The sequence below is a fragment of the Bemisia tabaci genome, chromosome 2, assembly GCF_918797505.1.
Source record: "Bemisia tabaci chromosome 2, PGI_BMITA_v3".
NCBI classification, from domain to species: domain Eukaryota; kingdom Metazoa; phylum Arthropoda; class Insecta; order Hemiptera; family Aleyrodidae; genus Bemisia; species Bemisia tabaci.
In genome coordinates, this window is record NC_092794.1 from 54,373,666 (window position 1) to 54,388,763 (window position 15,098).

The 15,098-nt window shown below is 36.9% G+C and overlaps 2 protein-coding genes across 2 annotated transcripts in view; one reads left to right on the top strand and one right to left on the bottom strand.

Annotated features, from left to right (window-relative positions):
• LOC109035892 (uncharacterized) overlaps positions 1-2,765 on the bottom strand; it is a 117,401-nt gene extending 114,636 nt beyond the window's left edge. Inside the window, exon 1 of the mRNA XM_072295829.1 lies at positions 2,607-2,765. Coding sequence (XP_072151930.1) covers positions 2,607-2,658 — 52 coding nt within the window. The 5' untranslated portion in view covers positions 2,659-2,765. The remainder of the gene's footprint in view (positions 1-2,606) is intronic.
• A 1,069-nt stretch (positions 2,766-3,834) lies between these two features.
• LOC109035957 (acetyl-CoA acetyltransferase) lies at positions 3,835-14,507 on the top strand. Its single transcript, XM_019049820.2, has 6 exons — positions 3,835-4,038; positions 4,875-4,996; positions 5,710-5,822; positions 7,007-7,206; positions 9,337-9,566; positions 11,036-14,507. The coding sequence occupies exons 1-6, from the start codon at positions 3,990-3,992 to the stop codon at positions 11,501-11,503; spliced, it is 1,182 nt and encodes a 393-aa protein (XP_018905365.1). The 5' UTR covers positions 3,835-3,989; the 3' UTR covers positions 11,504-14,507.
• Positions 14,508-15,098: the final 591 nt, after the last annotated feature.

The window sequence follows — 15,098 nt, forward strand, 5'->3', positions numbered from 1 at the left end:
ATGTTTTTTCTCTTTTGACTGAGGAGCCCTGAGGAAATAATTTTTATATATTCTCGGATGATTCAAACTCCAAAGGGAGCAATGGAAAACTACGAAATGAATTTAAAATAGAAAATCGTTTTACCAACTTAAATTAATTTTTTGACGGAATGAAAGACAGGATACTTAACACTTATTTCGCCTCACTTGGATGTGACGAGAGGCGAACATATAGTTCCTTATCGGAAAATACCTATAATCAAATTTTTCAACTCTCTTCTCATAATCATGCTATTGTACTTTCGATTAGTTGCTGAGTTATATTTTTTCAAATTTTCTCGATAATCCTCCAGGCCAACGACACAAATCTCCAAGGGTTGGTCCGCGGAGCGACGTGTTTCCCTGGCAAAATTCAACACGCGGAGTCGAACTCCACGAAGTTCATGGTCACTGGCCTTTCTCCTCTCGCAGTCAGGCGTATTTCTGAGGTTACTGACACCAATATTTTTTTTTCTTTCTCTCTTTCATTTTTTCTTATTTTTGTAAACGTGTTGATAAGTAGCCAAGAAGATACTATGGATCTTTAGAGCGCAGAAAACTCTCAATTTATTACATTTCGTTGCAAATATATATTTTAGTGTGCATTTTTAATCATCATTTGCATGTTTTTAACTTCAACGGGTCTCTTCAAAAGAGGAATTTTTGGGACTTAGGTTCGAATTGTCAAAATTTGCCTTATTTCTTCGCCAGAACACGTAATGGAAGACCTCCTGTACTACACTTCTTGTGCTGAAGAAGAAAATAGAAAGTTTCTTGAACATATCGATGGTGTAAGTCGGCAATCACATAACTCGGTTTGCGACGTTGCAAATTTCTTGTCATACTTTATTTTTTAAATGGAAAACTGCTCAAAGGCAATTCTTTAAAACTGCCGTGATTTTTCTTCTCTGTGCGAACAAAATTCTGCATAAACTTCAAGAAATGATGTCAATTTGTTCTTCTTTAAAAAATAACATAAAGGCGGAGTTTTTCAGACACCACAAACGCTATGTGATTGCGGACTTACGCCGTCAATATTCGACGATAAATCAGAAATGACTACTACAAAAAGAGAAAACTGCCAAATTCTGAAAACTCCTTGTACTCTTGTTACATTCCTAACAAGGACGAGGAGCAAAGTCTTTGGCAGAAGACCTGCAGGGCGGAGGATGAGATCTTCCTCTCAGAAGCCTATGAGAATTCAACCATTCAGGAAAGCAACGTTGAAAATTTTAACCACGCTGATTCAGAGTAACCAGGAACAAATATAGTGATGAAACGCTTTCTTCTTTCAACTTATAATCTGTCTTATAATCTTTTCTATCAACTTTAGACTCGAACTGAGTCAAAACTAGCATCAGAATGCGTACGGGGCATGCTAAATTTTCAGGGGAAGGCCTTTGAACACGATTTTACAGGGGGCGTCCCTCGTACCTCCCACTCACAACGTACACTGCGCATGACAAAATTTCGCCCAAGGCGCTGCGTGTATTAGGGTGAGGTTATCCTCATTCAATAGTAGCCATACGATAAACAGCGCCAACAATGAGCTACCATGATAATCAGGAATGAGGCCTATCAGATTATTCACCAATATTGCAAACAGGCTTAAATTACCAGTGACGATAATGTTGATCATCTGAATTCAATGTAGTATTGCATCATTTGAACAAAATATTTTTTCAAGAGCATTCATAGCAACAGCATTCCTTCAAAGTGAGTCGACTATAGGGGTGAAATCAATACCATGAGTACAAGAATAAGCCTTACAAGGAACTGCCTTCAGAGCTCCATGTACAGAAAACCAAGCTCTGAAGGGGAGATCAAGGGAGCGTAGTTCTCTAGAGAATGATTCACTTCATAAGACAAATCTCAAAGGGGAGCTAACCATGAAGTGAAGTTGGTTCAGTCCTTTCCATCACTTAATTCCATAAGAGCCCATGCCTATCTCTTTAAGGCTCTCAAGTTAGAGCAAAAATTGCTCCCACCCACCCATTACGCTCTGTTCAATGAAAACAGAACTTGTTCGCTTCATGAACCTCAATAGTATACTTGATTTATTACTGAAGAAGACAGGAAAAAGGAGTAGCATAATCATGCCAACACCGCCTTATTGGATGCGTTCAGGTTGGGTCCGCACAAACGACTTTTACATACCTACAGTATTTAAAAGGTGGAAGTGATTCCCAGTAGCAAAGAGATAGCTAGAATTATTTACAGTTCTCTCTCAGATCTGCGAAGACATTGGAACAGTAATAAATGTTGTTGTAAACAACTATAGTGCATATCAAGAGAGAACTGAAACATGGCATAACCAAACACAGCAAAATGATAATGAGAAGTTGAAGTGACTAATTACAACAGTAAAAGCAAACGCCGATGATATCCGCTATGGAATGCAAGGTATTACGATTAAAAGGCATTTATCGGGAAAAATATGAAAGTTGATGGATTGAGATGACCTTATCTTGAAGGAATGGTCGATGGGTGTCCGAATTACATACGGCAAAAGACGGGTTCGATGGGGGATTTGGCTGGAACCTGGGCTGAGCCCAAGTAGGGTTTATATGAAGATTTGTTCTTTTTACCTGAGTTTGTTTCCAGTAATGCAGAATTTAAGGAAGAATCCATTTTGATCATTACCACTATCACAACAACGGCTCATCAAGAGCAACTCGATTCCGCACTGCTCTTGTTTTAGGAGTGTTCCAGTGACTTTTGCACTGAGGGAACTTCTGAAATTCCCTCTGTTCGTCTGTTGGTATAACTGAACCTCTCGTTTACCCGCGCAATTTAAAAAAAAAAAAAACCAAAAGGTACGCTCATTCTCGGCTGATGAAAATTGCGATTGAACTTTCAAAGGCGTATGAGCCATATTTTTTAAAAGAGAAGCGATTTTACGCTTGTAAAGCCCAAAAGTAATCAAATTTGTAAACATTTTAGACAGGGCTTGCGTAAAGGCCGTCATGAGCCCACTGAACGAATGTGGGTAAGGGGGAGGGGGAGAAGAAGAGATAAAACGTGACAATTATTTAGTAATTTGTGACTCTCACAGACTCCGAGTCTTGCATTCATGAACTTTCAATGCCAAACTTATTATAAGACGCGGTAAACCATCCGTCGCACCTTACCCTTCGAAAGAAAATCATCGGTGCCTTGTTGAGAGGTGGTTTAAAAATAGGGCGATGAAATATTTAATTTTTGGGTATGGGTAGGAGCGATAGGAGCGATCGTAAAGACGTAAAGCTTTTTTCGGCATTTTGTATCCTCTCCCCTCACCTTTGGAACACTTTGTAACGCAAAACTCCCCCTTAATAATTACGTAACGCGTGACGCCCTCCCCCCCCCCCCCCCCCCCCCCCCCCCCATTAAGATTTGAAATACAATTTTATGTATATTTAGGAATGGGGTGACAAATAATGTCGAAGCAACGAAGATGATACATTTTGGATTTTCGGAATATTGAAAGTCGGATCATGAACGTGAATTACTACGACTCTCACTCTGCTGATTCTCCGCATGTGCAGGATATGGTTTAACAGTATTTTACCCCCAAAACCTGGATGGTTTGCGATAAAAGTTAGTAATATATTAATATATATTTTTAGTTCACAAACTATTTTCATTAATCGTTGAACATTGTATGCAAAATCACAATCAAACATAAAAAAGTCAATACTTTTTTTAAAATTTCAAAAGGGGCACTGTTTTCCCGCGATACCTTCAACCAATCAGAAGCGCGAAGTTGTGACGTAGAAAAATGTATGCCACCTCCAAGACAGTCCTCCTATACACTTTCTCTATCTCTATGCTATGGTACCTTGATGACTGTGATGACGACTGATAAAGACCTTCAGTTCCGACTTGCTAGCTCTCATTATCATAATTCCGAAAGTTGATGCTTACTGCCAGAACTACACACGTATAACAGCACCACAACTTTCTAATGTAGAATTCGAGTGTATTGGATCATGGCTCAGACTGAGGTTGTGATTGTATCCGCTGTAAGAACTCCAATTGGTAAGTGTTCTGCAACTTTGTTTCAAACTTGAAACCAACTTGAATCATTTACTCACCTTATCTTCTGTTTTCTTTCAAAAGTTCATTGAATTTTAAATATGCCTGAAAGATCGCGGCCGGAGAGGTCTCTGTTTACAACGGGGAGGAATGAAGTTATTTATGCCCTGAGTTTTTTGATTTTTTTTTTCTTGTTTTTCCAGCGATCCTATTCCTACTCTGATTTTGGTAACAATTTTTCTCTACAGTGTGTTCCTTCCCTTAAAAAATTTTGTTCGAAAATAATTCTGAAACGATAGAGTGGATATAGACTTTTTCTCTCTTAAGCTGTCTTCATCAGTTGATGACAACAATGTAAGTATTCCTTGGATCATCTTGTTCCAAACGATCGTTGTTGCAAGGAACTCTGAAATACTAATCACCGTACAGCTCTTTTAGTAACTTCAGTAGCTGTGACTGTAATGGTGTGAATAATGTTCATATTGCTCTCTGTGTTCCCTTTGGAATTCAAAGAAAATAATAAGTTAAATCATCACACCCAATACTTACTTGAAACTGTCAGTTGCTGAATCATAATCGACCTGGAAGCTACAAACGAAGGAATTGAAAATTGCGTATCTCTCTAGGAATCTCTCACAATCTCTACGGTTATTTCATTTGTACGAAGGAACACAAATGAATGTCATTGTTTGAGATTTCCATGTACTCAATATTCTTTATTGGCAGCCGAGCAAACCCTCTCTCAGATTAATCAAACTGCCATTCCATCTCTCAATACACTGCGTGCAAATTTGCCATTCAAGGAAGTATTTGTCAAGCTCTTTTCATTTGTGTTTCAGGTAGTTTTATGGGATCACTCTCACCTTTAAGAGCACATGATCTTGGAAGTGTTGCAATCAAGGAGGCCCTGAAAAGAGCTGGTGTTGATGGGAAGGAAGTCTCGGAGGTCATCATAGGACAGGTATATTTTTATCTCCAATTTCTAATTGAATGTTACCACTTCCCTTATGAAGGCGGTGCTTATTAGTTACCCAACTGCATACGCTGATCGTCTGAATTAGCTCTCATCAAGACCAGTCTAATTATTTTAAGAACCCTTAAGTCAGTCTTCTTTTAAAAAATTATAAAAAAATAATAAAACAATCAAGTTATGACTACTTATGTCATTGATGTCTTATTCTCCAGCATTTCATCAAAGGCAAAATACAAAAATTTAAAAGACTCAATCAGTAAGTACATATCGACGGTGTAAGTCGGCAATCACATAACTCCGTTTGCAACGTTGCAGACTTTTTTTTTATTTATTTATTTATTCAACTAGCCATCAAGGGCTAATCCCATCTGCTCGCAAACCAGATCGAGCCAATCCCTAACCTGTTATTCTGTTTTTCTCCTTTCCGTATGTATAAATAGTGTATAAAAATAAATATAAAATTATAAATGTTAACGAAAAATGTTCACCCAGATTTTACTGTGCTAAAACCAAATAAATAGAAAAATAATGTTTTTTTCTCTCTAGTTGTCAATGCATCCTCTCATATTAAATGTGAAGAATGGTTGTGGGAATGTTCGTAGTTGCAACTAGTTATGAGCTGCAAGTCCTAGTAAAATGAGTATTCAATTTGCAAAGTGAGTGTAGGAATTTTGCTTCAATTTTTTTCTTGTCTGTTTCAGGCATTAACTGCAGCTCAAGGCCAAAACACAGCAAGACAAGCAGCGATTTTAGCAGGGGTTCCAGTTCATTCATCAGCATGGTGCGTCAACATGCTTTGTGGGTCAGGTCTTAAGTAAGTGTTCAAAATGAGTATTTCAATCTTATTAAACTAATTTGGGCTCAGAAGTACCACCTGTGTTTTACGTCCGTCATCTGAAGTATTTCTAAAAACACGGAATTCGGACTTGAGTTTTGCATTTAATGGATGAATCTTTGATCAGCTATCTCACCTCCACTGTGATTTTTGGGAAATATTTTGCATCAATCTTTCAAAACGAAAGTATCAAGATACTGTTTTTTATAGTTACAGTTTACACTAGTAAATAATTGAAATTTTTTCCTTCTGCAAATTGAAATTAGGAATAATTGACCTTGCATTCAAATTTAGGAATTTTTCTTCTGCTAATAATAAAGTGAACAACACTCACCTGCCTTGTAGACAGCATATTGTGTTTCATACGATGTGCACCAGAGCAACAGAAAATTCAGATCCTGGGTACGAGAGGAACACCTCTAGGTTGCTGAGTTTCAGAATATTCATCGCTATTTTATGTCCTGGAGAAAAATCTAAGTGGTGACTTTTTTGTATTTTCTCTACAGAACATTGTAAAATCATGAATATTCTGTAGAAATCTCAACAAAATGCATGCATTCATTTTCTTCCGAGTGAATAATATATTATTGGAGATTCCACAATGCTGCAATCTAAAAGTGCTCCACTTGCACCCAGTACCTTAACTGATTTCCAGCTCCAGCCATCGCTCCCAAAATTATAATTTCCACTTATTCAATGCAGTCCTTGCATTTTTTTCCATCTCTGTTTACCGAGTGGTGAAAATCTGAATTGTCATGTCTATGGGAAATAGTCATTGAAATTGCAAGGACACAATAGTATGAATTTCAAATTCACATACTACCCATGAAGTAATGACTCCTATCACTGTTTCAGTGGCTCAACTGACTCAGATGTTTGGCAAACTTAGTACTGTAATGATCCTTTTCATCGAGTTCTGTATGAACCGAAAAATATAGGAGTCCTTCGGTATAAATTTATCCCTTTATAGCACATTATCTCCTCCAAGTTCTCATCAAAAAAGAGGGAATGAATTTTTGAATTACTTAGCTTTTTAAAAAAAATGAAAAAATAATTGACAAAACTAAGCAATATGTTGCAGGATAATAGTTCCTACAGTTCTCTGAATTAGCCTCATGAGTGAATAATTGCTTTATTTCAATTTGATATTTTGCTCCTTACAGATCTGTTACTTGCGGATATTCAGCTATCAAGAGTGGAGAGGCTTCCATTGTAGTCAGTGGAGGCCAAGAAAGCATGAGCCAATCACCCCATGCTGTTTTTATGCGGTCGGGAATTAAAATGTGCAATGTTGAGCTAATTGATACAATGGTTCATGATGGATTGACAGATGCTTTTGAAAATATTCACATGGGAATCACAGGTAAACCAATGCTGTTATTTGAAAATTTCTAGCTAAGTTCATTAAAGTAAGTAGGGGTGTCCTCTTGGTTTTTGGTAAGCTGTCAAAACAGTTCCGTTAAAAAGGAGTAACAATGAGAAGTTGACAAGTGATGTTAGAAGTTGGAGTCGTCGGCAAAATTTTGAAATCAGTAAGTATGAACAAATTTAACTAGAATAAACACCAAAAAGCTCAAAATCGGCTAATCCAAAATACTAACCCCCAAAGGATAGGGCCACCTCCTCAAAATGATAGGTTGCTAAAGTTATGAAATAAAAGCTAAAAAAAAATAAAGATTTCTTCAGTTGTCAACCCCAAGAAATCATCATGGGGCTTTTTCCGATACAGCGCAGAAAGACTCTAAACTTTTTGATTTTACAAGTTTCAGGTCCCCTGTACCCAATCAGTGGAGCCCCATGTAGGGGCTCCAGCTCCATGAAATTTGAATGCTTGGAGTCAAAAAGAAAAGGCTGCAGTTTCAGTTTGTAAAAAAACACAAAATCATTCTGTTAACTATGAGCTTAGCAAGGGTTTTTCGAGTTCAAGAGCTTCCACAATTCTAACAAACCACGGCAAAAGTGCCCCATTAAAGAATTATGACCTCTTTTTCTTCTTTTTTAGTGCGCGTAGATCTAAAGTAGTAGATCTGTAGTCTATGTTGTTGATATATGTATACATACAACCACTCAAAAATGAAAGAGAAGGAAGTTAATCATTTTTTGTGAAAGCACTTTTTCCATGGCTCACTCCTATTGTGGAAGCCCTTTGACCTCAAAAATTCATGCTGAGCTGAAAGTTAACAAAAAATTATTTCTCTTTTTGGTAACGAAAACTGCAACCTTTTCCTCTTAAACTTGTTGAGATTCCATAGAGTTCAGCCCTAACAATGTTGAAAATCACGAAAGACCACTAGGTATCAGTTGGACAATCTAGAAGTGAAAGGTCCAAACTCATATCAATATTTTTTTGTTACATTCCCTGTATATCATGTTTTCATTGGAATACTGACTCAGTTTTTTTATCTACTCTCAGCGATGTCGTTTGAGATATCAAAGATTGTGCAAGTTTAATGACAAAAAAATTTTAAGTTATATTCCTAAAATATTGTGAAAAGGAAATTAAAAATGTGTTAAAGAGAGATAGCACCTCACACATTTTTATTAATTTCTCACATGATCCAAATGAAGATGAAAGGTGCGCATTGTCTATTGCGTGAAGTATATGTGCAAGATCCACGAAACTAATTGTAAACAGACTTTTCACAGAGTGAAAGGGGGGGGTGGAAAGAGAGCAAAGCACTCCTTTAAGATGTCACAAGAAAAATACCCTTTAGATAAGCCATCCTGAACAGCAAGCAAATCTGACCAATGTATAGCACCATAGTATTGTGTAATAGGACCCTGAGTGATTAAGAGCAGCATTTCTCGCTCCATGCACCTAATTAGATTTATCAAATGAGGAAATGGCATCTCAATTAGCCACCATACAGGGTATTTAAAGCACCAAATAAAAATGTGCTCTCTTCAAAATTTCATGAGGAAAAGGAATCACACAACAGGAAGTTTGAAAATCAACTCCCAAACGCGATAGGAGTGGCCATAATTAACTAACATTGGTCACACGGCACAAACACAAATAACCTCATTTATATAATTTGACTTTCATGTGATGTACCTATCTTACGAATATTGTTAATATCTCATTCAAAAGTTGATTTTCTAACTTCCAGTTGTGTGAATCGCTTTTTACATAAAATTTTAGAGAGCAAACATAAATTATGTTTGTTTAGTTCAAACCTTGTCAAGTGATCCATTATAACTCAAGGACATTCCTATCTACAAAAAATTAAGATCTCCATTCCTATCTACAAAAAATTAAGATCTCCATTCCTATCAAGTCCTCCTAAAGCACTGACATACTGCACTACAACTTAAACACTACTACTTCAATAAACCGCCTGATACAACTTCAAACTTAATATACGACCCTAATAGAGAGAATCTTCATCAATTTTTGACTGATTGTTTGTGATTCACCTTAGTTGTAAAGGAATACACAAATACATTTTTGAGTAAGACCAATCTTAATTTATTGAGATTCTTTTGCTTTCAGCGGAAAATATTGCAAAACTGTACAATATATCTCGAGAGGAACAAGATGAATATGCAGTGGAATCCCAGAAAAAAACAGAGGTTGCCCAGAAAAATGGCTATTTTTCAAAGGAAATAGTTCCAGTTACAATCAAATCTAGAAAAGGAGATAATGTCATATCAGAGGATGAATATCCTAAACATGGATGCACCCTAGAATCTCTTGCAGAACTGAAACCAGTGTTTCTTAAAGTAAGTTGATGAATTTTTCAAATATTAAGTGAAACAAGTATGAAATAGAATTGGAAATAAAGAGACCAGCCGCTGCATCTGTTAGCAATAGGTTGTTCTGCTTACATTTCAAAGACAACGAGCTGAAACGCACAGGGGACAATAATGGGATAGGAGTTAGAAGAGGAATAGAACCCCAAGATGTATTGGAAGTGTAATTGAAGTGTAGGGATAAGGAAGAGTCATAGAGTAGTTAGGCGACTGCACCACCAGACATAGGTCCTCACCTGACAATCCCGATAAGGGCAATACTATGCACCGCCCCCTCCGCTCTTGCATCCATTCAGGTGTAGTATATGTAATTAAAATCAATAAATTCATTAAATGAGCATGGGAGGTTTCTGGTATCCTGGCACCATATTTTAGCCGATATCCAAACCATTTGACAAGCTAAACTTTAGGGCTGTTCAAACACCTGCAACCTGATAGTTGAAATTTTGTGTTTGTCGGGTGGACATGGATGACGTAGGTTAAATGGCAAAGCGAAATTGGTCGGCTATGTCTTATCCCTGCTTTGTTGATTGGAATGGATGACATACTGTCGGAAACTCTAGAGTGGTCTTTAGTTTGGCGTCCATTCCAATCGACAAAGCAGCAATGAGATATAGCCAACCAATCACGCTTTGCCATTTAACCTATGTCATCCATGTTCACCCGACAAACACAAAATTTCATCAATCAGGCTGCTGAAAGGAATAGAAAGAAATATTTGAGTAATGTTCATGAGGGAGGAGAGGGTCTGGGCGTTGGTCCTTTCAGAAAGGAGTGCAATCCCTAGCTTTAAGGGCATTGGAAAATGTTCAGCTGGGACCTGGAAATAAACCATGCTGCTCAGGGGCTTTTTGTCTTAAGTAATCGTTGTGAGTTCCTGGTAGCTAGTCGCAACTGAGAAGCTGTTCTACTGGTGTGAGTTTCAGGAAGGAAATGTCTAGCGAAAGTTTGGCCTCACAATAAAGTTTGGAACCTGTGTGGGGTTGCCCCTTTGGCTAGATAAAGCCTCTGCCGAAGTCCACCAATATCAAGTGAAATAAAAGTAGAAAATTTGAAAAGCAGTGGAATCACAACATCTTTCAGAGAAGAGAAATAAATTCTGAAGATTGTCCCTAAAGTCTTGTCGTGTTTCTGAACAATCTTTTATACTCATCATAAGCAGTGCAACATATTTTTTTCATTTTTTCCTCCATAAAAAGAGTGTGCAATTTTGTGAAGTCAGTAGTTTAGAAATCAAAGGAAATTTCCTATTCCCTAGTTATTTACCTGTTCTCATCTGTTCTTCCTGCTTCTTATCATGCTTAAATAGACAAAATTGCTGCATGCTTAATAATCGCAGAAATTTTTCTGGAGTCTAGTCCCCTTTTATTGCTACAATCTTCTCTGCATGTGATCCAAAGTCAAAATTCTGAATTCCTCGAACGTATTGATTTTTTCAGGGTGGGTCAGTGACTCCAGGGAATGCATCAGGACTTAATGATGGTGCTGCAGCAGTTGTTCTCATGGACCGAGCAACTGCGGAGAAAAGAGGTGCTCCAATTTTAGCCAAAATAATTGCCATATCTCAAGAAGGAGTGAGTCCATCTTTGATGGGCACCGGACCTATCCCTGCAGTCCAATCAGTATTGCAGAAAGCAGGCTGGTCACTAGACGATGTGGATCTTTTTGAGCTGAATGAAGCTTTTGCAGCGCAGGCATTGGCAGTCGTGCGTGAGTTGAAAGTTGATACGTCTAAAGTGAATATCCATGGAGGAGCCATCGCAATTGGCCATCCCATCGGTGCATCAGGAACTCGTGTACTGGTTACATTAATATATGCTCTAGAAAGGATAGGTGGGAGGAGAGGGGTAGCCAGTTTATGTATTGGAGGGGGGATGGGTATAGCCATAGCAATAGAAAGGTCGTAATGCTTTTTGCTCGTTTGAGTGTAAAAAGTCTTTCAACCATTGTTCTTCCGCCTTGAGTGATTCACAAGACAAACTTTAGCTATGAAGAGGTGTTTTGTTGTGCCAAAATATTCTTGATGAATTTTAGAAGTAGAAGTAATGCCTTTTTCTGAACCCCTTCTTTTTAAAGTGACGCACAAGTCCACACCTTTGTGGGGGAGGGGCATGTTGATCCATTCCTCTCATCACTCTTGTGTTTTTCCTCTTAAATTGCTGTCAAGATATAGTAGAACTATATCCCCCTGTCTACCTCTCCCCCCCCCCCCCCCACATGAAAACGACAGATTCACATAGCAAGAAGCTTCACTAGTTATCTGTTCCTTCACTTTAAAACTCAGGAAGCGTTACCTCCCGTAATAAAGTGTAAAATAAATGTCATAGTTCTTTCATTCTTTCTTGACTTCTGTCCAACAGTATTGATAGCAAGCAGTGAGACTTGTGTCTTTACCATCTTTGAGATTGAGAACTGTGTCTGAAGGTAGTAACACTACCATGTGCTGAAGGTGAAAACAGTCAACTGCACAGACCAGATAGAAAATTAAGAAATTAAAAACTCATCTCAAAGAAAGTTAGGATGAATTAATCATTTAAAAAAAAAATCCTGTATTACTTACCTGAAAATCTTAAATCATGTGTAGATCATCGAAGACAGATATCCTGCGTGAAAAGAATGAAAAAGGAGGGAAAAAATTGATTGACCGTCCCTTAGAATTTTGACACTTTCAACTCCTTTCAATTTTAGAAGTCTTCCTGTACATTCCTCTGTATTGTATTTCTTGCAGTAACTTTCGATTATTATAATGTTTTCAAGTCCCAATGTAGATTCTTGGCACGATAAAATCCCTGTTCACTGCTCACAATTTTTACCAAAGATAGTAGGATCATGTAATAAGTTTTCATAGAAGTATGTCCCTTCATCATTGTTGTTTTCACCAATGTAGCAGTTGCATGATCCTTGGACAGCTTCGAGACCTAAGCTTCTGGTGTAAAATATGCAAGAAACAAAATCTCTAGCTAATTGAGCTTCCTTCATCCAAAAAAGCGTTTTGAAAATATAGAATGAGATAAGCGTTAGTCATTGACTCCAGTTCTATGATACTGGTTGATTAGAGGACTAATGGATTAAATCACCATGGATTCCTGAGGTTTTCTTTAGAGGGGATTCAAATATCCTGTACCACCAGTATTAGGCATCGCTCTTGTAACTTTTAAAAAAATTGAGATCAAGACAAGGAATCTTGCGAGTGCTCCTAGATCAAAGGAAATGACTTTTTGGACCTCCCAAAACTGTGAGGGGGATCTCTCTGAAAAGGAGCAAGAGTCCCAGGGGTTGTAGGGGTGGTGCAGGACTTATGAATCACTCTGTATAGAGTGCATTTAACTGCAACTCTTGTTTATCCCAGCTATCAAGAATGGATCGAGCATCCGGAGAGGTAGTTTTCAGTTTTTAATGAATAGGTCAGTGTGTTTTGTTTCTTTTAGACTTGATATAACCATAAAAATTTTAGTAAATACCCGAAAGTGATCAGCATTTTGTGTGTTTTTTGGAGTTCTAGCCCTTTCCCTCTTTTCTAATCCAAGTTTTGATTATCAGTTCAGGTTGACATTTCTGGCTTGAACAGTAACCTCAATTTTGCTTTTAATATGCAAAATTATTTCTTTTAAATTACACGTCAAATGACTTGAAAAATGTCTCGCTGGATTCAATTACTTTTCAATTTATCAATTTTGCATTATTTTCAAGAAAGAAAAAAAACAAAAATCTCAATTTTTCATTTAGTCTACTCACATGAGACTTGAACATTTTAGCTGGCCGCTCCTGTCAATTAAAAAAGGTTTTGCCAACACATGCGCAATTATCTTTATTAATGCCAAAATTTCTTTAAGTATCCTCATCTCTCTCACGGACTGCTTGGTATTCCTAACACTGATGAACACAGTAGTCTTTTGAACTTTAAAATGAATGGCAGGGATTGAGGTTTCACTGTATCAATTCAAACGATGAAAATAAGGTCCTAGCTAGTTTCAGCTGGGACAATTTACAGCTGCATTTGTATGCTCATTTTAGTAGAAATGAATTTTCAGAGAAGTTAAAATGAACTTAGAAGAAATTCTTTTCTCAAATCCAATCCTCTATAAGACAGCAAGCCTAAGCTGAGATACTCTTATGTAAAAAGCTCTTTTCCTCCTATACATGCATAGTTCTTTTTATCTGAACGATAAGTGTTACCGCCATATGTAAACTTATTCCTTAGTGTAATAATATCGAGCTCTCTTATATCACACAAAATTATTTCTGTATTACTGTCAGCCAGAAGAGCTCGTTGTTCTTATCCAATTGCAGAAAACAAGATAACTTTCCCAGACAACTAAGTGAAAAGGAGTTTGAAAGATAAACCTGGAATATACATTTATCAGCCGATGCTTGAAGTTTTTTTTTTTTTTTTTTTTTTTTTTTTTTTTTTTTTTTTTAAGCATTAAGCTTTAAGATTACCCAGGAAACTTGGGCACGACCTATTTCATACTCATACAGTCCAAAAAATATTTATTTATGAAAATCTCCTCTATCCCAATATAATAATAATTAAGGAGTATCATGGCTGATGGAGTCAATTTTGTTTAAAAAAATCCAAATGGAGACTTACGTCATTCTGAGTAAATCTTAGGATGAAATTCCTTGGAAAGATTGAATGCAGGAGCTTATTTTTTCGTTACAATCTTTGAGTTGAAATTTTACTTGTGTCATCAGCAACCATGTAATTTTTAACTTTAAATTCATGTTTCTCCAAATCAGAAAGTGTTTATCGGAGTTAGTGCCAGTATATAAGAACAAATATTAAACAAACAATCCTTGTATCGATATCCATGCTGTAAAGATTATTTACATTTGTTTGTACATTTTTACTTACCTTTATGAAAGGTACTGTTATTATTTTTATAAAATTAAACCATTCGTATTATCAAATGTCACAGATAATTTATGCAATTCAAAATATTCCTACCATTCAATAACTTCAGTTTCTTGTAGGCATTTAGGAAATTGCCATTTTTCTATTTTAAGTCATAATCCAGGCAGGCAAGGGTCGAGAAGGTGTTTGAGAAAGAACACAGATTTAAAAGATTTTACTAACATCACCTTCACTTGCAAAGCAAAAGGATTAGGTATTATATTTTAGTCATTCTCTTGTCAAGATGGCTTTTTGTCCGTTTTCATTCCAAGTCTGGAATAAATTATTCAAAGACGAGGGAAAATGAATGTGTTGAAAACTTCAACACTCGATTTTTGATATCTCCTATCTAAAGAGAATGATGAACAATAAGTGGTTCCATTTTTTTCATCGCGCGCAAGAAATACCTACTTCTTTGGAAAATCTTCAGAAGAGTGGACAGTGATGCAATTTACTCACTCCCTCGCCACTGATCATTATTTTGGGAATAATAGTGACTGCAGCAGCGCTTTTATAGTTCAATGCTTTTTGTGAGCTTGGAAGTTCGTTTAAAGGAAACCAGTGGCACTATTGTGTTTCTTGCAAAATTTAGCAAAAGGAAAATTACC

What these genes read in the sequence shown, in the direction of transcription:
- LOC109035957 (XM_019049820.2), top strand. Translation starts at nt 3,990, where the DNA reads ATGGCTCAGACTGAGGTTGTGATTGTATCCGCTGTAAGAACTCCAATT. An exon ending in CGCTGTAAGAACTCCAATTG is followed by an intron (nt 4,039 to 4,874) that starts GTAAGTGTTCTG and finishes TTTGTGTTTCAG; the next exon opens with GTAGTTTTATGGGATCACTC. An exon ending in CTTTGTGGGTCAGGTCTTAA is followed by an intron (nt 5,823 to 7,006) that starts GTAAGTGTTCAA and finishes TGCTCCTTACAG; the next exon opens with ATCTGTTACTTGCGGATATT.